Source organism: Carassius auratus, chromosome 2 (assembly GCF_003368295.1).
Source record: "Carassius auratus strain Wakin chromosome 2, ASM336829v1, whole genome shotgun sequence".
NCBI lineage: Eukaryota > Metazoa > Chordata > Actinopteri > Cypriniformes > Cyprinidae > Carassius > Carassius auratus.
The window spans coordinates 1,686,394-1,710,348 of record NC_039244.1 but is presented as its reverse complement, the minus strand read 5'-3'; the positions used below and the strand labels follow the sequence as shown (position 1 = coordinate 1,710,348).

At 40.2% G+C, this 23,955-nt stretch overlaps 2 protein-coding genes across 4 annotated transcripts in view; one reads left to right on the top strand and one right to left on the bottom strand.

The window, feature by feature from the left end:
- LOC113112126 (ceramide synthase 2-like) overlaps positions 1-23,955 on the top strand; it is a 371,308-nt gene that overhangs the window by 311,377 nt on the left and 35,976 nt on the right. The window lies entirely within an intron of this gene.
- Positions 1-23,955, bottom strand: part of LOC113111941 (protein unc-13 homolog A) — a 52,782-nt gene that overhangs the window by 18,266 nt on the left and 10,561 nt on the right. Inside the window, exons 7-21 of one of the 2 annotated variants that reach the window (XM_026277214.1) lie at positions 17,030-17,084; positions 15,245-15,268; positions 14,239-14,437; positions 13,128-14,132; positions 11,871-11,973; positions 9,557-9,603; positions 9,204-9,282; positions 9,097-9,102; positions 8,736-8,810; positions 7,491-7,710; positions 5,808-6,035; positions 5,587-5,728; positions 3,617-3,786; positions 3,409-3,524; positions 2,419-2,582 (exon numbers count right to left, since the gene is read on the bottom strand). In XM_026277214.1, coding sequence (XP_026132999.1) covers positions 2,419-2,582; positions 3,409-3,524; positions 3,617-3,786; positions 5,587-5,728; positions 5,808-6,035; positions 7,491-7,710; positions 8,736-8,810; positions 9,097-9,102; positions 9,204-9,282; positions 9,557-9,603; positions 11,871-11,973; positions 13,128-14,132; positions 14,239-14,437; positions 15,245-15,268; positions 17,030-17,084 — 2,633 coding nt within the window. The remainder of the gene's footprint in view (positions 1-2,418; positions 2,583-3,408; positions 3,525-3,616; positions 3,787-5,586; positions 5,729-5,807; positions 6,036-7,490; positions 7,711-8,735; positions 8,811-9,096; positions 9,103-9,203; positions 9,283-9,556; positions 9,604-11,870; positions 11,974-13,127; positions 14,133-14,238; positions 14,438-15,244; positions 15,269-17,029; positions 17,085-23,955) is intronic. The other variant, XM_026277223.1, reaches the window with a different exon arrangement.

The following is a 23,955-nucleotide window of genomic DNA, read 5'->3' as shown; positions in this document are numbered from 1 at the left end:
ACCAAAATCTTTTCTGCAATACAAGCAATTTTCAAACAAAATCTTTTCTGCAATAAAACCAAAATATTTTCTGCAATACAAGAAATTTTCAACCAAAATCTTTTCTGCAATAAAACCAAAATCTTTTCTGCAATACAAGTAATTTTCAACCAAAATCTTTTCTGCAATAAAACCAAAATCTTTTCTGCAATACAAGTAATTTTCAACCAAAATCCTTTCTGCAATAAAACCAAAATATTTTCTGTAATACAGTTAAACAAAAATCTTTTCTGCAATAAAAGTATTTTTTAACCACAATCTTTTCTGCAATAAAACAAAAAAAAACAATTCTACAATGAAACAAAAATCTTTTTTGCAATAAAAGTAATTATCAACCAAAATCCTTTCTGCAACAAAACCAAAATCTTGTATGCGAAACAAGACATTTTAAACCAAAATCTTTTCTGCAAAACAAGTAATAATTTTTTTTTGTAATAAAGCAAAAATCTTTTCTGCAATAAAACACAAAAAAAAACTGCAATGAAAAAAATATTTTCTCCAATTTTAGTAATTTTCAAGCAAAATCTTTTCTGCAATAAAACCAAAATCTTTTATGCGATACAAGACATTTTCAACCAAAATCTTTTCTGCAATACAAGTAATAAATTTTTTTAGCAATAAAGCAAAATATTTTTCTGCAATACAGGTAATTTTCAACCAAAATTCAACCACAATCTTTTCTGCAATAAAACAAAAACATTTTCTGAAATGAAACAAAAATATTTTCTGCAAATCAAGTAATTTTCAACCAAAATATTTTCTGCTATAAAACCAAAATATTTTATGCGATAAAAAACATTTTCAGCCAAAATCTTTTCTAAAATACAAGTGATAATTATTTTTTGCAATAAAGCAAAAATCTTTTCTGCAATACAAGTAATTTTCAACAAATATATTTTCTGCAATACAAGTAATTTTCAACAAAAATCTTTTCTGCAATAAAAACCAAAATCTTTATGCGATAAAATACATTTTCAACCAAAATCTTTTCTGCAATACATTCATAATTATTTTTTGCAATTTTCAACCAAAATCTTTTCTGCAAGACATTTTCAAACACAATCTTTATTGCAATAAAACCAAAATCTTTTCTGCACTACAAGTAATTTTCCCAAAAAAACTTGTCCCCAATAAAAGTAATTTTCAACCCATGGAAGGTACGTCATCACATTACAGTAATTCTGCCTGAAATCTGATTTGCTACAAACTACAATTAAAACCATACTTGACGTTTCTTGACCCTGTGGCTTAAAAGACAAAGACTTCTAGTGAAATATGACAATATTAAAACTCACATCAGACTCTAGTTACCATAATCGACCACATCTCATTGATGCTCTACATTTTATATTTTAAACAGTGTACGGTCAGCTAAATATATATCAAATTTATCATCATTTTAAAGACAGGTCTTGATAGCATCCAGCTGATGAGGAATATTGATTAAACAAGGCTTGAGTTTCTCTTTAATACTCACGACACACACTTCGCTCAATGCATGAGACTCCTGACCGCTGATCACAACATGAATCATTGCCTCATTATTATGGACGTACTCGTCTTTGGTGACTGAAAGCTAATGAGGTGTTTCCATCAGTGCGCTCGGACTACAGTACACGTGTCCATGAACAACTCACTGACACAAATTAACACCAGAGAAACTCAGAGGAAAGAACAGATGATTGTAGAAACTGATCTCCTACATTACTGTGAATTAAATACTAACACTAAACTCTCACTGGTCTGTAGATAACCAGTGTTAATTTAGTACCAGTGAGATACTGTTAAAGTTATAATTAATATTTTTGACAAGTTTTTATATTTACTTTTTGTAATTTAGTGTTTGTTATTTTTAATAATGATATATCAATATAACTTAAAAATATATTCAATTAAAATGAGAAATATTGGCTTTACAATCAGAAAAAAAGCTTTTTTAATTATATTTATAGTAACGAAAAAACTAAATATTTTCTGCAATAAAACTAAAATAAAATTTAATGACATCTTAAATTGTCTTCATAACATTTATGTCTTCATAAAAAAAATTATCAATATTTTTTCTTTAAATTAATAAAATAATAAACATAATATGGTCATTATTTGGTCCCATCTCATATTATTTCAATCAGTATTTTCCAAAAAAATATTTGCAGAGAGTAAGCAACAGAATTGCGAGTGCAAGAAAAGTTTTTCCGGGAAAACCTTCAACTTTTGCACTGAAATTTAATATTATTTCAGAGCACCATTTACCATTAGAGGCTCCACAGGACAGCAACTTTTAACGATTAACATTTATTAGGTTAACTTATTATATGCTGGAAAGAATATCTCTTTCAAGCATTCAGTTGTTTGTTTGTTCGTTCGTTCTCTGCTTACGTCATGGCCTGATAGATCGATTCCACTCCGTATCTCATGGCAAACTCATCCACGATCTCCTGCGCCGTCTCATCGAAGTACACTTTCCAGGCATCATCGCCTTTAGCATCTGGGATCTTCACCACGCCACTGTTCTGCTTCTCTGTTGTGTGGTTGAAGATGTGCTGCAAAGCAACATGGGTAGAAGACTCGGTTTTCAAAAAATTCCTGAAGATGAGGCTCTTTATGCCGAGTTAGTTTTACATTACATCCTAACCAGATGTGAGTGATGGGTTTCCATTAGTTATCATTAACTAAAAATAAAACTATTACAATTGAAATTAACCTGAAATAAAGTAAAATATAAATATGGGATGAAATAAATAGAAACTTTGCCTTGGCAACTAACTGAAACAAGTTTATGTTAAAGCACTAAAATTAACAAGTGTAAATAAATAAATAACTCAAACTAAATCTGAAATAAAATACATTTTATTTAAAAAGAAAAATGAAAAAAGCACATAACCAAATTACTAAAATAAAAATTTGAATTCATTAAAATTAAAAATATATATAAAAAAATTTACTCAAATTAAAAATTAAAATACAAAAGTAAAAGATTATTAATAAATGTAATTTAACTAAAAAATATTAGAATTTTTTTAAAAAAGTTTTACCAAATAACTGCAATAAGTTTTAGTTGATACATCAAAATTGCTAACTGTAATATAAAAAACGAAATAAATAAATATAAATATTTAAAAAGAAACTAATACTAACGCCAAAAGCACAAATGAATTTAAATTCTAATCAAATAACATCACAAGGACGTATTTTGAAAAACGTTGTAGGAATGTTCCATAAACATTACTTTAAGAATATTTCGTTCTAACATTTATATAACTTTTAAGAAACCTACGGCACCTCCGTTCCATGCTAGCTGGGCTAATGCATCAAAAACACGTACTATATCTAAATATAATGTTTAATAAGTGTAATTTGTGCATGTACCTCATGCAGGCAGGTGTACTGAACGTGGTACGGAGACACGGTCTCCTCTCCCTTGATCTCCACACTGATGTGCATGCGGATCGCTCCGGACACGGCCGACTTATCCGTGCGCTTATCTGTTCAGAGAGAAGGAGAGAGTCGAATAATTCTTCCAAGATCATATTCATAAAGATGCTGCAGAAATAACCATGCAATGACTCTGACACACCGAGGTTGTACCAGACGTCCATTTCTCCACTCAGCGTTCGCACTTCAATGATGGTCTGTCCCAGGAAGTCATCGGATTCCCGCTTGAACCGCTGCTTCACACGAGACTTGATATCATCGTCCTCGTCCCAGACGCGCACCTTTATCCGGTCGGAAGAGTTATGACACTCACTGCACACCAGAGATACAACTGGCTTATCATCGCTGACTGAATAAAAAACTATTTAAAAAAATATATATATTAGTTGAAAAAAAAAAACTTATTTTAGCTATTTGCCGAGGCAACATTTCTCATTTTCATTTAGTTGAACTAAAAAATAAATACAACTGAAATAAAAATAAATAAAAAACTATATAGACATATCAAAAAAGAAAAATCCCCAAAAACAGAAAATAAAATAAAATAAAAAAGTAACTACAATAAAAATAAAATATAGAACGTTAATAAAATTATAATAGTATTTCTCTGCATGATGTAGAATCAACTTTACTTTAAATAAATAAAAATTGGCTCATTTTCATTTGGTTCCACCTGAGGTACTATAATAACTAAATCTTACAACTTAAAACTTAATAAAAATAATAGATACATATTTAAAAAATAAATAAACAAAACTAAATAACTAAAACTTTACAATTAAAAAGAAAACAATAATAAAAAATTAACGAAAGAATGAAAAATTGTATATAATATTATCAGGGCACATGAGCTCGTCAAGTAAATCAATCATTCACTTGTCCGAGTAAAAAAGTTACTTGTCTGGGGGAAAAAAGTATTTTGTTTTGTTTTGTTTTGGCTTTGTTTTGTTTAACTTTATGAAGGACAATATTTTCCCAATCTGATTAAATGTCTCCATTTTCGTCGAATTCTTACATTTGATCAATACATTAAGTTAGAATAATAAGACACTATATTCAAATGAAATTCGTTCAAACGGCTGATTCATTCAACAAATGAAGCAAGTAACCGTTTATACAAATGGCTCACTGAATCATTGACTCGTTCACAAATGAATCATTTAGTAACGAAAGACTGTTGTGTGTTGTTGTGAGATCCGCTGCTTTGCTTAGAACTGTTTTTGTTAGCGAAATGGAGCAAAAACGTGTCTAAAATGTAAGTCAATACATGATCCGTTATTAGTCACCGTTTACACTGAAAGTAATAAAATCAGAATCATTCGTCATCGGACAAGCGGACACGCATTAATATCGATCCGTGATTATATTATAAAGATTAAAATATGGATACTTTTCTTACAAAAGCACATTGATTCGCTTCAGATATAAGAATTTCGAAAGAAATCGGCCACTAGTTGGCGCTAATGAGTTTTATGGCTCTGTTATCACGTGGTGTTTCACATATCAACACAATATGAACATAATTTGATAGATCTCCTCATAATGCACAACTTTGCCTCAAGAACCATTGCTGTCAATCAAATCGTTCAATTGTTATTCACAAATATGTTAAAAAGCTACTTTTGCGAACTAGTCCTAGGTTTTTTGCCCGATTGGAACCAAAGGCCTTTATTCACTCCCCTTAGTCGTGTGAGGCACTTTTTATGATGGATGGATGCACACAAAAATAACACCCATTCACTGCCATTATAAAGCTGGGACGAGCCAGAACTATTTTTAACATAACTTGATTAAATTCATCTGAAAGAAGTCATATACACCTAAAATGCCTTGAGGGTGAGGAAAATACAATTTTTGGGTGAACTATCCCTTTAAGAAAGTTTTGTTTCATTTATTTATTTTTTGTTATCTTTGCATTTCTTTTTTATATTTATTTTGTAATCAAATTATATTTTTCTTGTGTACATATAAGTAAAACTAAATCTTTCTGTACCTCATAAAAAAGCAAATGCGTGCTTTTTAAGAAAAAGTCGGATTACTGAAAATAAGTAAAAAAAGAAAGAAACGAAACAGATTAATTGTGAACATGAGCATTTCTATTCATGCACTCACAAGTGAAAGCTCTCGTCCCAGATGGGATTGAGATTGCCGTAGATGGTCTTGGTTCTCTTCTTGGTTTTGCCCACCTGAACCGTGACGTATGGGTCACTCGAACCAGTCTTATCCTTCGCCTGCAGACCCTGAGCACAATCCACTGACACAGAGGAAATCATTTCTTTAGGGACGATGCAAACATATTTTGAAATCACTGATAACTGTACTTCTGAGCTCACATGTGATGCTGATTTTGGCCGACCACTTCGACGTCCCGTCCAGAACGCTCTGCTTGATTTGTTTCATCTGCGTCCCGTGGCTCGCCTTGGGGATGTCGAACACTTCCTGGATCAGCTCGAAGATCTCGGGTTTGTTGCGCTCGCGGATCTTCATGCGGTCCTTCAGAACCATGATGATGTTCTGCGTTCGGTCTTCAGCGCCGTGCTTCGAGCTCTTCTCAGCAGCTCCTGTCCATCAGTTCCACAAGCACAACTTATATCATGTTTAAGACATTTAAATCTAATATTAACACACTGGGTGACATTTAATGCATGCATTTACTCAATATACTATATGCTCAGTTTATTACTGAATTCGTATTGAATGCATTTAAACATTAAAGCGTTTATTATTTAAAACAACAATTATTAAAATGCATTTTATATTATATTTATAGCAATTTATTTATTATTTATAATTATTTTAATGATTAAACAATATGTTCAATTTATTACTGAATTTTTTTAATGCCTTTAGAAAAACAACAATTATTTAAATTTATTTCATATTGTATTTATTGATATTTGTTATATTTATTTATTATTTATAATTATTTTAATGACTAAATATACTCTATGTTCAGTTTGCTACTGAATTATTATTGAATGCATTTAAAAATAAAACATATTTAAAACAATTTCTCAAATGTATTTTATATTATATTTATTGATATTTATTTATTATTTATTATTATTTTAATGACTCGTCAATATACTAATCACATTTCATTAATATATATATATATATATATATATATATATATTTAAAAAAAATAAATAGATAAGTTCCACTTCAAATGAGCAAGGAGCAAAAATTATATATCTCTGCTTTCACGTTCATTCACAAATTTTCAAGAAACTTTGCATTGCTCACAAATTTATAGTTTTTGCTTATTTTTACCAACAGTTAGCTACACTACAAGTTACTAACAAGGAGTAAAATAAAATGTAATTAAAGAAGAAATGTATCAAAATGTGTTCTTGCACACTGACACACTCTGGTGCGTTCACACCAGACGCGAATGAAACGTTAAGCGCGAGAGATTTACAATGCAAATACGCGAAAAGACATCCTGCGGCGCAATTCGCGCGAATGTGGTGGTGCGAATGACACGGCACGAATTGAGCGTTTCTGGCATTTTGAAGCGCGTAACGCGTGATTCCCGCAAATCGCGCAATTTTCAAATCTGAACTTTGGGGAAACATCGCGCCGCATTTACCAATCAGGAGCTTCCTCTAGTATTGATATGATTACGTTGTAGCAAGTGGAGGTAAAATCTGAAACAACAATGGAAGAATTATATTTTATGTTTAACCACAAAAAAACGTGGAGCTGATCGTCTACAAAACCTGCGAAACATGTTTAAATAGGCGGTGTCTTTATAAATAAATCGCATATTTGAGTTTAAAACAACTACAATACTGTACAACTGTTTGAAAATGATCCGAATAAATGGTGGTTGAAATCACAACTGGCAGAAGCCCCTCCCATGACGCGAATTCGCATCTGTTGTGAAGTGAGTTTCACGCACAAATAAAGCGAGTAAACTCAAAATGTTCAAGCGTCCAACTATGCACGAACAGCGCGATTTATCTGCACAAGTCGCATCTGGTGTGAATGCCCTGAAAGCATTAAAGTCTCACTCTGCAGGCAGTCGGCGTTGAGCAGGTCCTGGCACTTATCGTGGCACTTGACGCCGCACTCGGAGCAGCGCATGCCCTGACGCGCGATGCCCCACAGCAGACCCTCGCACTCGTAGCAGTAGGTGGGTGTCGTGGCCGTCCACACCTCGAAGTTGTGCGGCGTGGTGCAGGAGATGGGGTAGATCAGAGCCTGCAGCGTCTTCTTATACACGTGACTCTTCTGCATGAGCACAAACACACCAGCGCTACTTTAGGACTATATATGCACTATTACAGTACGTATTCATATTTTAAATTAGCTTTCAGTTTTATATATTCAGACTTAATTTTTAACATTTAGTTTAGGTTTTAGTGATTCTGTCATGTGCTTGTTCAGCTTCGTTTATACTTTTATGGCTGAACAATGTACTTTGTGTTCAGTTTCATAAAATTTTTTTGTAATTCAAAGTCGATAATATAAATCGATATTTTATAAATGAATTTATTATTTGTAATTATTTAAAATATATATATATATATTGTTAGTTTTTTAATCAGAATAACTCTCTCTACTCATTACCATGACATTTAGTTTATGTGGGGATAAAAATAAAATGTAAAAAAAATATATTATTAATATTTTCTACCAGAATGCATGTAAAATATATATTTTTTTAATTAAAGCTATAATTATTGATATTTTTTATATTTATTAATATTTTTTATTATGTTTTTTGTCAGAATAAATCTCTCCACAAATTACCATGACATTTAGTTTATGTGGGAATAAAAATAAAATAAAATAAAATTTTATTAATATTTTCTACCTGAATGCATGTAAAATATTTGTTTTTAAAACTATAATTATTTATATTTTTTATATTTATTGATGTTTTTACATATATATATATATATATATATATATATATATATATATATATATATATATATATATATAGTATAATTTTTTATCAGAATAAATCTCTCCACTCATCACCATGACATTTAGTTTATGAGGGAGTAAAAATAAAATTATTTTAAAAAGTATTATTTATTAATATTTTCTAACTGAATTCATGTTAAATATATATTTAATGAATTTAAAAAAATATATATATATATTTTATTATGCTATATATATATTCCGCTTTTCTCCAAGTGCACAGTGCACAGATTTCACATGCAGCAGCACATTTACTTTTAGACGAGTGACAACAATGCATTTTTTATTTAAAGTTACATCTTCCAGAGAGACCCATCACTTACCAGCTCCTCATTGTTGAGTGTGCTACAGGCCATAGCAGACGTGATGCCAGCCTTACGAGAGTTCTGCACTAGAGACTGAAAAATCACACAGGAGATGTCATTCATATCTCATTATGAGCTGTTTCTCATTACACAGAGAACAAATGGAGACTTCTCAGATGAGAAAAGAACCCAGTCATCTCACACGAGTCTCCTCTAGAGCTTCAGAAGTGATATCAACAACGTCATCATCATTACGAAAGAGCAATAAAAATCTCCCTCCTGGACAAACGCTATAAAAATGTGAACTTATAAATGGCAATATTTACAGAAAGAAAAACAAACGGTGCCTTAATATGCAATAAATAGTACAGATCCTTACCATAGCCTGAGTATGAGACAGCAGAGGCAAAGAAAACGAGACAAAAACTTGTTATTCACATTTAAATGATGAGCTGAATATTAAAGAAACACAAAGTGTTTTCTCACCAGATCTCGGACCAGAGGAATGGTCTTCCTCTTCCTCAGATCAGGCATGCTGTCGATGCTATACAGCGCTCCACCCATCCTGGAGAAATAAACAATCATAAGAATAAAGTTGCATGAAAAATAACTTCCCTTCCTTAACCGTATGCAGAAAATCACATCCATTCACTGCCTGCTCATCACTATTATAACCATTATGCATTGCTCTCAATTATCATCAACATTCACTCTCTAACTAGAGAGCGCAGAGCCAAAATGTCATCTCTGATTTATACTGAATTGCTATTTTTGCGTTTATGCATTATTAAACATTGCGTTTTATTTAGTTCATGCATTCAGTCAAAGCTTTGACTTACCCTCCTTTACCAAACCACAGCGACTGAGAGTCTGTCTCTCCTCGTGCCTGAGAGAAAGAGAGAAACATTTCATTATTAGTATTATTAGCTCAGTCTAAATATTAGCACATTAAGCCTAAAATGTGTTTTAATGTCACTATTGATGAGGATTGAATAATATCAGTCTTTAAGTGTACCTTGCAATAGTTAGCACAATAAAATATACTTCTGTATATCTTTAAATGGACTTATGCACAATTAAAGTGCATTAGGTAATACATTATTTGTTATAATTTAGCAGACTTTAAGTATAGCACTAAAAATACAACTGCAAGGTATTTTTATTAAATACATAAATATGTACATTTATTTGTAATATACTAAGCATTAAATAAATGCATTTTGTAAATGTATATTTATTTTAGAAATAATTTAATAAACATTAAATGACTCAATATAAATGTTTAGTTTGACTTAAAGTATTAAAATAACTAAATCTAACTTTAAAAAAAACATCAAAACTATATAACCATTTTAAAAAAAAGACAAAAATACCATTTAAATTACTAAACACTTAAAACGATAAGAAAGTAAACTAAACTAAATTGATTATGCAAAATAAGAAAAAGAAAAACATAAAAATTTCTAAAAATAAAAAATAGTACATCACACTAAAAAAACACCAATAAACAATGAAAAAATCTCTTCAGCAATGAGGCTAGTGAAATAAAAACAGAAGTAAAAGATCATTAAATGAACAATAAAGTATTTAATACAGCATTTAACAAATGAACAATGTGTTTCAGCTATTTTACAACCAACTAATCCAATCACCCTCATCTCTAGATATCGTCCTCGACCATCAACAAAATCATATTAACTGATCATCAGTGTTTAAACGCATTGAAGACCCTTCTTATAAAATAAAACTAAATTTGGCATTCATTTCCAAAGGTAATGAAAATCTGCCAATAAAAGTATTTTAGCAGCTACAAGCATCTTTTTAGCAGCTATATTGTTACAGCATTTCAATTTCTTTACATTAAATATTATATTTAGTGAATTGGTGTTATTTTTCAATAGTCCAAAAGAAGTCCAATAAAGTGCATCCATCTATCATAAAAAGTGCCTCACACAGCTCTGGAGAGTGAATAACGGCCTCCTGTAGCAAATCAATGCGTTTTTGTAAGAAAAATATGCATATTTATAACTTTATATACATTAATCTTGTACGCGTGTTCAGTCCGGTGGATGACGTAAACAAAAATATGTATATTTCTTACAAAAATGCATTAATTAATTCGCTTCAGGTGGCCTTTATTCAAAGCTTGTAGCCGTGTGGGACATTTTTATGATGGATGGATGCACTTTATTGGACTTCTTTTGGACTGTTGTACAAAAAAACAAAAAACGATGGCTTGAGGGTGAGTAAATCATGGGGTAATTTTCATTTTTGGGAGAATTATTCCTTTAATGTTTGCATAAACCCCCACCCAGAAAAAAACAAAAAAAAAAATTTGAAATTTTAAAATTCAGGTAACATTCAAATAACAAAAAACGAATCAAAAAAAAAAAAAAAGAGTTTTTTAAAACATTGGAAAAACTAGACGTTTTTAACATTCACATAACTTTTGCATTATATTAAAAAAATAATAATACGTTTTGAAAAAATTACAATTTGAACATTCAGAAATTACTGTTTCATTATAACATTCTTGGAACATTTGCAAAACATTTGTTATTTTAGCTGGGATGCATTGATTTTGTGCTGTTTGCAATTGCATAAAAAACAGGAAATACAATTTTTGATGAGTGGCTAATGCTATTTCAGCTTATATTTTACACAGGTCAGAAACTCACACCAAAACCACCACAGGACGTTCACACCACTAACAACGGACCCACCTGACAGTCTCGTCCAATCATGGGTCATCTGAGCGAACATGCAAATCGCTAAAGCAATGAAAAGAGACTGGAAAGATGACAAAACGGTGGGATACAGACAGACGACAAAAGGATAAAGAGTCAACAGAATAGCGCACACAAAAAAGAAGCAAAGAAGACGTGGCAAACTGCAAAATAATAATGACAGCGGTTAGAACGCCGTTAGCATTAGCATGGTTTTCCATCGCATTATAAGCACCGAGAAAATGTGTATGAAAATATAAAAACAGCTCATTTTACTTCCGTAACGTGAGACATTTCTGAATAAAACTGAGAGAAAATGAATGTGAGGTTCGTGAAGATTCTTTTTTTCAAGTGGAAGAAAACGCTAACAAAACTTCAGGAAGTAAACTGGCTCAGTTCTGATTTGCTACAGAAGTGTAAGTCTCACCTCCTGTAACTGCTGTCGGACTTTCTCAAAGAGTCGTAACCAGTTCTCTTTAGCTCTGACCGCCGGATCCACCGGCTCTTTCGGCTCCTCATTCACAGGTTCACTGCAGACAAACAAAACGGTTTGCATGAATAAAGCAGCAACATTAGTCTAACAATTCCCTCGCCTAACTATGCTATTAATAAAAAACAGCTGGTCAGACTGGGAGACAAGCTGGTAGACCATCTAAACCAAGTAAAATATCCTAAAAACAGCTTTTAAATCTTCCAATAAATGTTGTTTTCTCATTTTAGCTGGTCTGATTTGATGGTTTTATAGGAGTTTTTGGCACTTTTCAGCGAGTTATGCTTTAAAACAAGGTGGTAGACCTTCTAAACCAGGTGAAATATACTTAAGAAAGATTTTAACTCAACCAATAAATGTGGTTTGTGTACTTTAGCTGGTCAGGCCAATCTGGTTTGCTGGTTTTAAAACTGGTTTTGGACACCAATCAGTTGGTCAGACTGGAAGATACGCTGGTTGACCTTGGTCTGTGCGTTTAAGGTGGCCAAATTATTCTGGTTTGCTGGTTTTAAATGGGTTTTGGACACTTAAACTGGTTTAAATATCTTAAAAACAGGTTTTAAATCAATCAATAAATGTAGTTTGTGTGTTTTAATTGGTCAGGCAAGTCTGGTTTGCTGTTTTTCAGGGGTTTTGGACAGTAATCAGATGGTCAGGCTGGAATACAAGCTGGTTGACCATCTAAACCAGGTGAAATATCCTAAAAACTGCTTTTAAATCAACCAATAAATGTGGTTTGTGCAATTAAGGTGGCCAAGTGAGTCTGGTTTGCGGGTTTTAATATGGTTTTGGACACCAATCTGCTCATCAAGCCTAAAGACAAGCTGTTTAACCATCTAAACCCAATCAAAAATCCTTAAAACAGCTTTAAATTATCCAAAAAATGTGCCTTCTGTGTTTTACTGACCAAGTTACTCTGGTTTGCTGGTTTTAAAGTGGTTTTGGACACCAATCAGCTCATGCATCCTAACGGCAAACCATCTAAACCAAGTCAAAAATCCTAAAAACAGCTTTAAAATCATCTAATAAATCTGGTTCGTGCATTTTAGGTGGCCAATTGACTCTGGTTTGCTGGTTTTAAACGGGTTTTGTATACTAATCAGCTGCCTGGAACCTTGATCAATCACCATTACCAGTAAATCTGGCGTGTGAACATCTTGGAACAACAAGGAGTTATTGAGATATTTGTGGCACCTCTCAGGTTCAGGTACTGGTTCCTCCTCTTCAAAAGGAGGAGATGGAGGTGGACTCTCAATCTTTATTTCCTCATCTGGAGGTTCTTCCACGTGAAAGCCATCTTCTTGAAGTGGAGGTTCCTCCTCCATTGGTGGCTCTACCGTTGACGGTTTCTCCTCGGTTGGGGATGGAGGTTTAGGTTCTAGTGCAGGTTTGGAATTGGATGTTGGGGCAGGAGTGGGAAGCTCAGGGGATTTGTTTGATGGTGGAGGCATCTGTTGGGTGGCAGGAGCAGGAGGTGGAGCCATCTGAGGCTGGGATTGTGTTGGTGGAGGTTGGGATTGAGTTGGTGGAGGTTGGGATTGAGTTGGTGGAGGTTGGGATTGTGTTGGTGGAGGTTGGGATTGTGTTGTTGGTGGAGAAGGAGTAGATCCACCCAAACCAAACACAGCAGTCAATGGCTTAGCCATGGCGAAGAAGGACTGAACCGAAGTGAGTGGGCCTGAGGACTGCTGTTTTTGGGGGGTGGGAACTTGTTGGTTTGGGGGTTTGGGTTGAGTCTGATTGGACTGTTGGACTTGAGGTTGGCTGGCGTTTTGAGACTGTTGGTGAAGAGAGGTCTGTTTCTCCAGAGGAGGTCTGGTGGCTGATGGGACGTCCAGCGTTGGAGCAGTTGGAGTGAACAAAAGCTCTTGGTCCTCGTCAACCGGTCCCAATTCTTCATTGACGTAGTTGAAGTCCTCCTCGCCCTCGAACATGTCCACCTCCTCTGGATACAGGTCAGCATCTTCTTCCTCATAAAGAGCACCTTCTTCTCCTCCTTCCTCTTTACTGTAGACGCATTCATCGCTGTACGTGCCCTGCATCTCGTCCCAGTCCGGCGAGCCCTTGCTGTAGGACACGGACGAGTGGCAGGAGTGGTACGAGTCGTTCTCGTCGTAAAGTTCTCGCTCGCCGTACTCTTCGCTCAGTTGAGAACTGCAGTGACTGAGCTCGGCTGAGGATGCGTAGCTCCCGGTCGGGCTGGAGGAGGACGGGAAGTGAGCGAGAGATTAGGCACAACAAGAAAAACTTAATTTCTAAAATTAAGAAAGTAAATATTAAGTATTACTTGCTCTCTTTCTCTCACCTGATGCCTGTCTGGTGATCGTAGACCGGGTCGCAGTGGTTGTTTGGGGCGCTGGGACTGTGGTGCTGGTGGCTCATGGGATACTGGTGGACCGAGGCGTTGGGTTGAGATGCGGTGAAGAACGACGGTGGGATGCTGTTACTGGTCTCACTGCGGTAATCACTGTCTCGGTCATCCATCGCACTGTCTGGATCATTGTCTACACACACAAATCAAAGACACATCTGCTTTCCTAAATCTACACACAAACACATCTGTCATGAGCTGCTGTTACTCGAGAAGTGCGATGTGCCGTTTTGCTTCCATAACAGTCCTTTGACTGATTTTAAATTCCTTAAAAACATGATTTTTATTTTCTTATTTTTCTGGATTTCACAGTATTTTCTGTTTTATGGAGTGATTAAAAATCACCTCTGTAAAAACCTAATTTATAAAATAATTTTTAACCTGGCTTCATCCAGTGTTCAGGCTTTTATTCTGTAAATATATGCAAATGAGTGCATGACTAATTAGATAAAGCCTCGTTTACATATTTTAACTTGTAATACAAAGACAAACAGTCCTAATGTACTACGATTAAACAAAATGCAAATATGGCAATCATCTATTAGTTAAATTTTTACTGTATTCACACGAAGTGATGGATTTTAATTTTAAGTTATTATGGCTGTAGTATTAAAAGTTTCATCTTTCAGTATTTGAATCTGTTGTATAAGTGACAATACTTGTAAAGCCTAAGAAATATCCAAAATATCTGAATGTGGTGCTGAAATAAATATTAAACTAAATATTTTAGCATGCTAAAAGTCTCTCAGTCACTTCTGCATGCTAACGTCTTTACATTTTCAATTTTCAAAGCTTAGAAATAACTGCAAATCCACGGCCTTCAAGCATGAAACGCTCGATCAGTGAGTAAATCCACTCTGGTGATGTTAACTAAAGGGAAAACCAATAGGAAAGTAGATGTCATATTAATTATTTTATGATGATAGATATGAAAACTCACTCTGCTGGTCGCCCCACCAGTTACCTGTGAGAGACAAGAGAAGACAGAGAATTACCCACAATGCAATGCTGACGCTTAACCTGGGTTTGCCCTGAAAAGAACACACTGTAAGTCTGCACTCAGAGTCTTTCCAGAGACAACAGTGAAGCATAAACATGGGCGATGCTCGATATAATACTGATTATTTATTTTATACAACATTCAAAACTACCGCTTTTATCAGTCTATTGCTATTAAAAGTAATGCTACTTCACTTAACCATGCAGAGATTTTAGATAATATTTGTACTTGCCTTGACAAAATATTTAGATACAAATGAATAAACCCACTTATGCTAAACTATATCATACAGTGATTTGTTTATATTTTTACCGGATTTAAATGAAGCATCTATGATTTTACAATGAGTTTAAAATGCTTGAGAAATTCTTATAAAGGTTTAAGAAGGTTTAGTTTAAGAAGGTTTATTTTAAATAAATAAATGTTTGCAAGGCATAAAAACAAATGTACAGGATTTTTTGGGGTCAGTTTTATATATATATATATATATATATATATAGTATATAAAAATGTATAAGTGAATACATCCTATGGAAAATGTATTTATGTAAAAACAGATAAATATATTTTCTGCAAGTTGTAGGCACTTATATATTTTTTTTCATATTGCTAACTAAATATATTTATTTTATCTAATTATACTTATATAAATATATATATATATAAATAAATATATATATATATATATATATATATATATATATATATATATATATATATATATATTTTTTTTTTCAAATAATAATAATAATAATAATATTACCCAAAATGTAAATGTTTTATATATTTAAGTATTTAAGATTTTGATTTTCAAATAAATGTTGTTCATCTGAACTTTCTATTCATCAAATAATCCAGAAAAATAAAAAGTATCACGGTTTTCACAAAAAATATTGAGCAGCACAACTATGTTAAACATTGATAATAATCAGAAATGTTTCTTGAGCAGTAAATCATCATATTATCATGATTTCTGAAGATCATGTGACACTGAAGACTGGAGGAATGATGCTGAAAATACAGCGGAGCATCACAGAAATACATTACACTTTAACACAGATTCACACAGAAAACAGCTATTTCACAGTTTTACTGTATTTGTAATTACTGTAATTTTACCCGGCTCTCACGCATCTATCTAATCTTTCAGTATGACAGGATTTTTCACGTAGTCACCGACTCTGTCTGTGTCTCTTCCTGCAGCAGAGTAAAGTACGGGTTTGATGACTCAGTGTTGTGTGATTTGAGTGCTTTTGGCTGCCATCCAGTGATGATTCCCAGCTGCGTGTCTCAGCCAATCAGAAGGCCCCGCTGCCTAGCCCCGCCCCCCGGGAGCTGTGTCAGCAGAGTGAGTGTGTTTGTGTGAAATAAGAGCGTGAGTCACAGTAAGTCAGAGCTCAATTCATGCTTTCTGCTTGATTTACTTCTGAATCACATTAACAGTGACTCACGGACGATACAGGAAGGACTGAAAAATATTAATGCGCTCAAAAAATAAATGAACATCAGACACAATTTCTAGCTTGTATGGTCAAGATGTGGTTACTTTAATCATTTACTAAGCAGCATTTACTAAGATTAGCTTGAAATTATCTGAATGAGAATAGCTGAATTATGCATTGACAGTCTTAAGTCGGATATAGCACGTGAAGGAAGGGGAAATTAAATATTATGGATAATTTGGTAATGATTTAGGCTTTAATTTGAAGCATGTATCACACTCACAGCACTGTGTTCCTGGGACAGACAGTGGCCTCTCCTGAACCTCCTGATATGAATCCTGCAACACAAATCACACACATATCAAACACTAGCCACATATCAAACCTGCCAGATTAAACTCATGATATGAACCGAAAGAAAACAAGATATTTGTTCACGTATTTATGCATAAAAGCTGTTAATTTTGTTTGGTTTATCAGAAAGCAATGCTCATTTTGCATCTCAATCTAATGTACCTTTATGTAATGAAATTAAGATGTTCGTATTGAAGCAAAACAAATATACATGTTAAGATATTCAGTTCCCTATCTGTCGGTCACTACGAGTTATGTCGACCGACAAATGGGGTCTCACTTGGGAGGCCAATCATCTCTGATTTTAAGAGAAAACGCCAATGAAATTGGCAAGTGGATTAACACACCTGAGCCACTCCCCGTGCCAGCGGGTATAAATAGGGCGACAGGTGCATCCACTCATTAGATTTTTGCTTCGGAGCCGAGTAGTCGATGAAGAAGATCACTACAAAGCCATTCATCTTTGTTTTTGGTAGAGCTGTTCCTGGTCGGTGTGACGGCGCGTTACAGTGGTGTCCCTGCGAGACGGCGATTCCCCTGGGCGCTTCGGCTAAAAGAGACAGTTCTCTAAAAGAGCAAATCACGGACGATTCGCGTCTTTTTCAAGATGCCGTTTCGTCCGTGTCCTTCTGGATGCGGTCGTTTCCTGTCTTCGGTTGACGGTCACGAGCGTTGTCTGCAGTGTCTGGGCGTCCAACACGCTGAGGCTGCGCTCGTGGATGATTCATGCGTCTACTGTGGGCGTATGAACATGGCAGCGCTGCGATCGCGTCTCTCACTCCTCAAGGGGAGTGCAGCAGACCCCTCTGTCGCCACCCGTCCCGGTCTCTCTGGCTCGAGCAGAGGGCCGCCGGCTGGCGCTCTGGGAGATCTGAGGATCACAGTGAGAGCTTCTCCGCCGGGCCACGCCCCACGGACCTCTCACTCCTCACGCAGCGACTGTCCCGTGCAGCTGCCGATTGATTCTGCTGGGCCGTCTCACAGCGGTCCCAGCGTGTCTTTCGGTGCGCCGCCCGAAGACCAGATGTCGATCGCTGCATCGGGGGATGGGTTATCGACCTCTGAGGATGAAGGTTCGGCGGGGCTGCCCCCCTCGGGTGTTGTCGCCACTGCCGAATCGGACTTGGAGTTGTCGGCCATGCTTGCCCGGGCAGCCGTGAGTATCGGACTGGAGGTGACCACACCGCCCAGTCCCGAGCCCTCACGGCTGGATGATTGGTTTCTCGGCGCGGGACGCGGCTCACAACCTCGTTCTGCTCCGGTGCCTTTCTTCCCGGAGGTGCATGAAGAGGTGACGAAGTCGTGGACGGCCCCTTTCACGGCCAGAAGCCGCTCTTCTCCATCTTCCATCCTCACCACCCTCGACGGCGGGGCAGCCAGGGGGTACGTAGAGGTTCCCCAGGTGGAGAGGGCGGTTGCGGTGCACTTGTGCCCACAAAACGCCGCCACTTGGAGGAATCGTCCGCGCCTCCCGTCCAAGGCCTGTAAGCTGACGGCCGCACTCGCTGCCAAGGCTTACAGTGCTGCGGGCCAAGCTGCCTCTGCCCTGCATGCCATGGCTATCCTGCAGGTACACCAAGCCAAGGCACTCAAAGCCATGCACGAGGGTGGTACCGACCCGGGGTTGATGCAGGAGCTGCGCACGGCAACTGACTTCGCCTTACGGGCAACGAAGGTCACGGCGCGGTCCCTCGGGAAGGCGATGTCCACGCTGGTGGTCCAGGAGCGGCATCTCTGGCTGAACCTGGCTGAGATGAGGGACATGGACAAAGCGCGCTTTCTCGACGCCCCCATCTCCCAGGCAGGCCTGTTCGGCGACACTGTCGAGGACTTTGCCCAGCAGTTCTCGGCGGTACAGAAGCAGACTGAGGCCATCCAGCACATCCTGCCTCGACGTGTCTCTCCGGCTGCCACCGTTCCGTCGCGGGTAGCGCCTCAGCCTGCTCGTCGCCGTGGGCGCCCCCCTGCGTCCTCTACGCCAGCTCCGCCCCGTGCCGAGAGTTCTTCGAGGCCGGCGCGTCGAGCCCCGCGCAGGAGAGCGGCGCCCCCCGTGTCACTCCCGGCCGCGAAGTCCTCCAGGAAGTCGACCAAGCGGCCCTGACACGGGCAACTCGGAGATGCGGAGAACTGCTCTTCAGGAGATGGCGAAGACAGCGCCACTCCTTCCCCCGGAGGAGGGCCGGGCGGAGAATCTTCAGTTTCTGTTTTGTTCTGTTCCGCCAAATTCTCCTTCCTCCGAGTTGCAAGGCTCGTGGCTTGACAATGAGCGACGCACAGCTTCCTCACTCTCACCCACGACGCCCCCTTTCGCCAGCGGCCAGCAGGTCGCGGTTCGGAGACGCAACGCCTCTCCACGCGTCTCTGGCCAGTTCCTCCGGGAACACGAGGAGTGTGGTTGCGATGACCCAGGACGCAGTGCCTTCTGGGCCTTCCGGCACGACTCCCCATCGCTGCACCACTGCGGGTATGTCGACTGTCCCTTTGGTGCCACTTGTACGGTATCTGGGAGCGTGGCTTGCGCTGCCCAACCCGTCACGCTGGCTCATCCGGACGGTTCGACTCGGCTATGCGATTCAATTCGCCCGGCGACCCCCCAAGTTCAATGGCGTGCTCCAGACTTCGGTGGCAGTCCAGGACGCCCCTGTCTTGCGCGAGGAGATTGCTGTCCTCCTGGCGAAGGATGCAATCGAGCCGGTCCCTCCAGCCGAGATGAGGACGGGGTTTTACAGCCCTTACTTCATCGTGCCCAAGAAGAGCGGTGGCCTTCGACCTATCCTGGATCTGCGAGTCTTGAATCGGGCCCTACACAAGCTCCCGTTCAGGATGTTGACGCAGAAACGCATTATCAAATGCGTTCAGCCCCAGGACTGGTTTGCAGCGATCGACCTGAAAGACGCGTACTTTCATGTCTCTATCCTCCCTCGTCACAGACCGTTCCTGCGCTTTGCTTTCGAGGGTCAGGCATGGCAGTACAAGGTCCTCCCCTTCGGGCTCTCCCTGTCCCCCCGTGTCTTCACGAAGGTCGCGGAGGGCGCCCTTGCCCCACTTTGGGAAGTGGGCATCAGGATCCTCAACTATCTCGACGACTGGCTCATTATGGCCCGGTCCCGGGAAGAGTTGTGCGATCACAGGGACTTCGTGCTTCGGCACCTCAGTCAGTTGGGGCTTCAGGTCAACCGAGAGAAGAGCAAGCTCTCCCCTGTGCAGAGAATCTCTTATCTCGGTATGGAGTTAGACTCGGTGAGTATGACGGCACGTCTCACCAGCGAGCGTGCCCACTCAGTGCTGAACTGCCTGAGTTCCTTCAGAGGCAGGACAGTGGTACCGCTGAAACACTTTCAGAGGCTCCTGGGGCATATGGCATCCGCAGCCGCAGTCACGCCGCTCGGGTTGCTTCATATGAGACCACTTCAGCACTGGTTACACTCCCGAGTCCCGAGATGGGCATGGCGCCGCGGTACACATCGTGTCACCATCACACTGATGTGTCGCCGCCTATTCAGCCCTTGGTCGGACCTTGCCTTTCTACGGGCCGGCGTGCCCTTAGAACAAGTGTCCCGGCACGTTGTTGTCACAACAGATGCCTCCAACTCGGGCTGGGGCGCGACATGCAACGGGCAGGCAGCCTCAGGGTCCTGGACAGGACCTCGACTGCTTTGGCACATCAACTGCCTGGAGTTGCTGGCAGTGCATCTAGCTTTGCGACGGTTTCGTCCGCTAGTGCTGGACAAGCACGTGTTGGTCCGCACGGACAACACTGCGGCTGTTTCGTACATCAACCGACAAGGCGGGTTACGATCACGCCGCATGTCTCAACTCGCCCGTCATCTCCTCCTCTGGAGTCAGACGTGGCTCAAGTCGCTGCGCGCTGTCCACATCCCGGGGGAGCTCAATCGTGCAGCCGACGCGCTCTCACGACAGCTCACTTTCCCCGGGGAATGGCGACTCCATCCCCAGACGGTCCAGCTGATCTGGAGTCGATTCGGGGAAGCCCAGGTAGACCTGTTTGCTTCCCACGAGTCCTCCCACTGCCAGCTGTACTATTCCCTGTCCCAGGCCCCCCTGGGCACAGATGCACTGGCACACAGCTGGCCTCGGGCTTTACGCAAGTATGCGTTTCCCCCAGTGAGCCTGCTCGCACAGACACTGTGCAAGGTCAGGGAGGACGAGGAACAGGTCCTGTTGGTTGCGCCTTACTGGCCCACCCGGACCTGGTTTTCGGAACTCATGCTCCTCGTGACAGCCCCTCCCTGGCGCATCCCCCTGAGGAGAGACCTTCTCTCTCAGGGGCTTGGCACCATTTGGCACCCGCGTCCAGATCTCTGGAACCTCCACGTGTGGCTTCTAGACGGGACGCGGCAGACCTCAGTGATCTGCCCCCAGCGGTGGTAGACACTATCACTCAGGCTAGAGCCCCTTCTACGAGGCAGGCCTATGCTCTGAAGTGGAGTCTGTTCACGAATTGGTGTTCTTCTCACCGAGAAGACCCCCGGAGATGCCCGGTCAGAGTCGTGCTTTCTTTCCTGCAAGGTAGGCTGGAGCGTGGGCTGTCACCCTCCACCCTGAAGGTGTATGTGGCTGCCATTGCAGCACATCACGATGCAGTGGACGGCCGGTCCCTGGGGAGGCATGACCTGATCGTTAGGTTCCTGAGGGGTGCCAGAAGGTTACATCCTCCTAGGACACCCCTGATTCCCTCCTGGGACCTCTCTATTGTCCTGGCGGGACTTCAGAGGGGTCCCTTTGAGCCGCTGGATTCGGTTGAGCTGAAGTTCCTGTCTCTCAAGACAGCGCTCCTGATCGCGCTCACTTCCATCAAGAGGGTCGGGGACCTCCAAGCATTTTCGGTAAGTGAAGAGTGCCTTGTGTTCGGGCCGGCCTACTCTCACGTTGTCCTGAGACCCCGGCCTGGATACGTGCCCAAGGTTCCCACCACTCCCTTCCGAGACCAGGTGGTGAACCTGCAAGCGCTGCCCCTGGAGGAGGCAGATCCAGCCTTGTCGTTGCTGTGTCCCGTAAGAGCGCTTCGCATATACGTGGACCGCACCCAGAGCTTCAGAAGCTCTGAGCAGCTCCTGGTCTGCTTTGGAGGTCAGCAGAAGGGGAAGGCTGTCTCTAAGCAGAGGTTGGCCCACTGGATAGTGGACGCCATCGCCTTGGCTTACCATTCCCAAGGCGAGCCGTGCCCCCTGGGGGTGAGGGCCCACTCCACACGGAGTGTGGCCTCCTCCTATGCGTTGGCGCACGGCGCCTCTCTGGCAGACGTCTGTCGAGCTGCGGGCTGGGCGACACCTAACACCTTTGCGAGGTTTTACAACCTCCGTGTAGAGCCAGTTTCCTCCCGTGTGTTGGGTAACAGGTAATTGGCGGGAAGGGCTGGCTGGGTGTCTCGCTTGCTGCGCCATTCCCCCTAACACGGGGATGTGAGCGCCTTCTTCTCCCAGTAGAGTTCCCCGGTTGGCGTACCCTGGTCGAGCATCCTCCAGCACCCTCGGCGTCAGACTTGGCGGAGCAGTCTGTCGCCAGGCCCAGTACTGGCGTTAGCATGCCCGGAGCCGGTCAGCCCCTGTACTGGGCTAGGTGTCCATATGGCTGGGTTCCCTACGGGTAATCCCATATGTGTTTTCTTCCACGGTAAGGTTTCCCTCTTGGCAAACCCGTGTCTTCCCTTGACAGATCGCTCTGTCAGTCTCTTCTGGCAGCCGTTCCATCCCTGCTCCAAGGTAGGACCTGCCTCAGAGACCCTTTCCATATGTAGTACTGCCCCCTGGGTCAGTCCATATCGGTATATCCACATGTCACCTCCCTACGGGTAGGATGTGGTCTCCGTAGCGGCCTTTCCTAGGCTCGCTTCCCCATTGTCTTGCCAGCTGAAAGAACAAATAGGGAAGATTTGAAGCAATCTTTCACCGAAGGTTGAAATCCCTTCCATTTATTTTATGTGGGCGGAACAGCAGCATGGCCTTCTCCAGCAGCGATGTACTCACCCTTTGGCCCCTTCGGTACCAAGGTCAGTGAATTTGCGCTGGGGCTTTGGGAAGGTTACGACCTTAAGCGTAGCTTTTGTGGCACGCCAAGGCTTGTCAACAATTGCAGCGCCTCAGGGTTGTGACGAGGTTCAGGTTATGGCGTTTTCCATAGGACCTCATTTGTCGGTCGACATAACTCGTAGTGACCGACAGATAGGGAACGTCTCGGTTACGTACGTAACCCTCGTTCCCTGATGGAGGGAACGGAGACGTTATGTCCCCATGCCACAACCTTGAACCATTCGCTGTTGCCGGGACACGTTCTCGGCTCCTCAGCGTAAAACCTAATGAGTGGATGCACCTGTCGCCCTATTTATACCCGCTGGCACGGGGAGTGGCTCAGGTGTGTTAATCCACTTGCCAATTTCATTGGCGTTTTCTCTTAAAATCAGAGATGATTGGCCTCCCAAGTGAGACCCCATTTGTCGGTCGACATAACGTCTCCGTTCCCTCCATCAGGGAACGAGGGTTACGTACGTAACCGAGACGTTTTGCAGTGCATGCAACATTTAATGCCATGACTTTATGAATTTAAGAATTTCTGTCTCTGATTTAAGATCTTTTAAGGCTTTAATTAGTGAAATTGAGTCTTTTTAAGACACTCCAGCCACTTTTTCTATATAATGTGTTTCTTTGTTCTTCAAAGAACTTGTTTTGTTGTAACTTTTTGTAAGAAATATTGCACTTCTAATATAGTATAATTTAAGTACCTTCAAGTAAATATTATTCTAAATGTTATATTGTTTTCATTTAGTAAAAAAAAGCAATAAGTAGTCACACTGACTAAATTAGTTTGACTACTTATTGCTATAGATATATTTTTTGT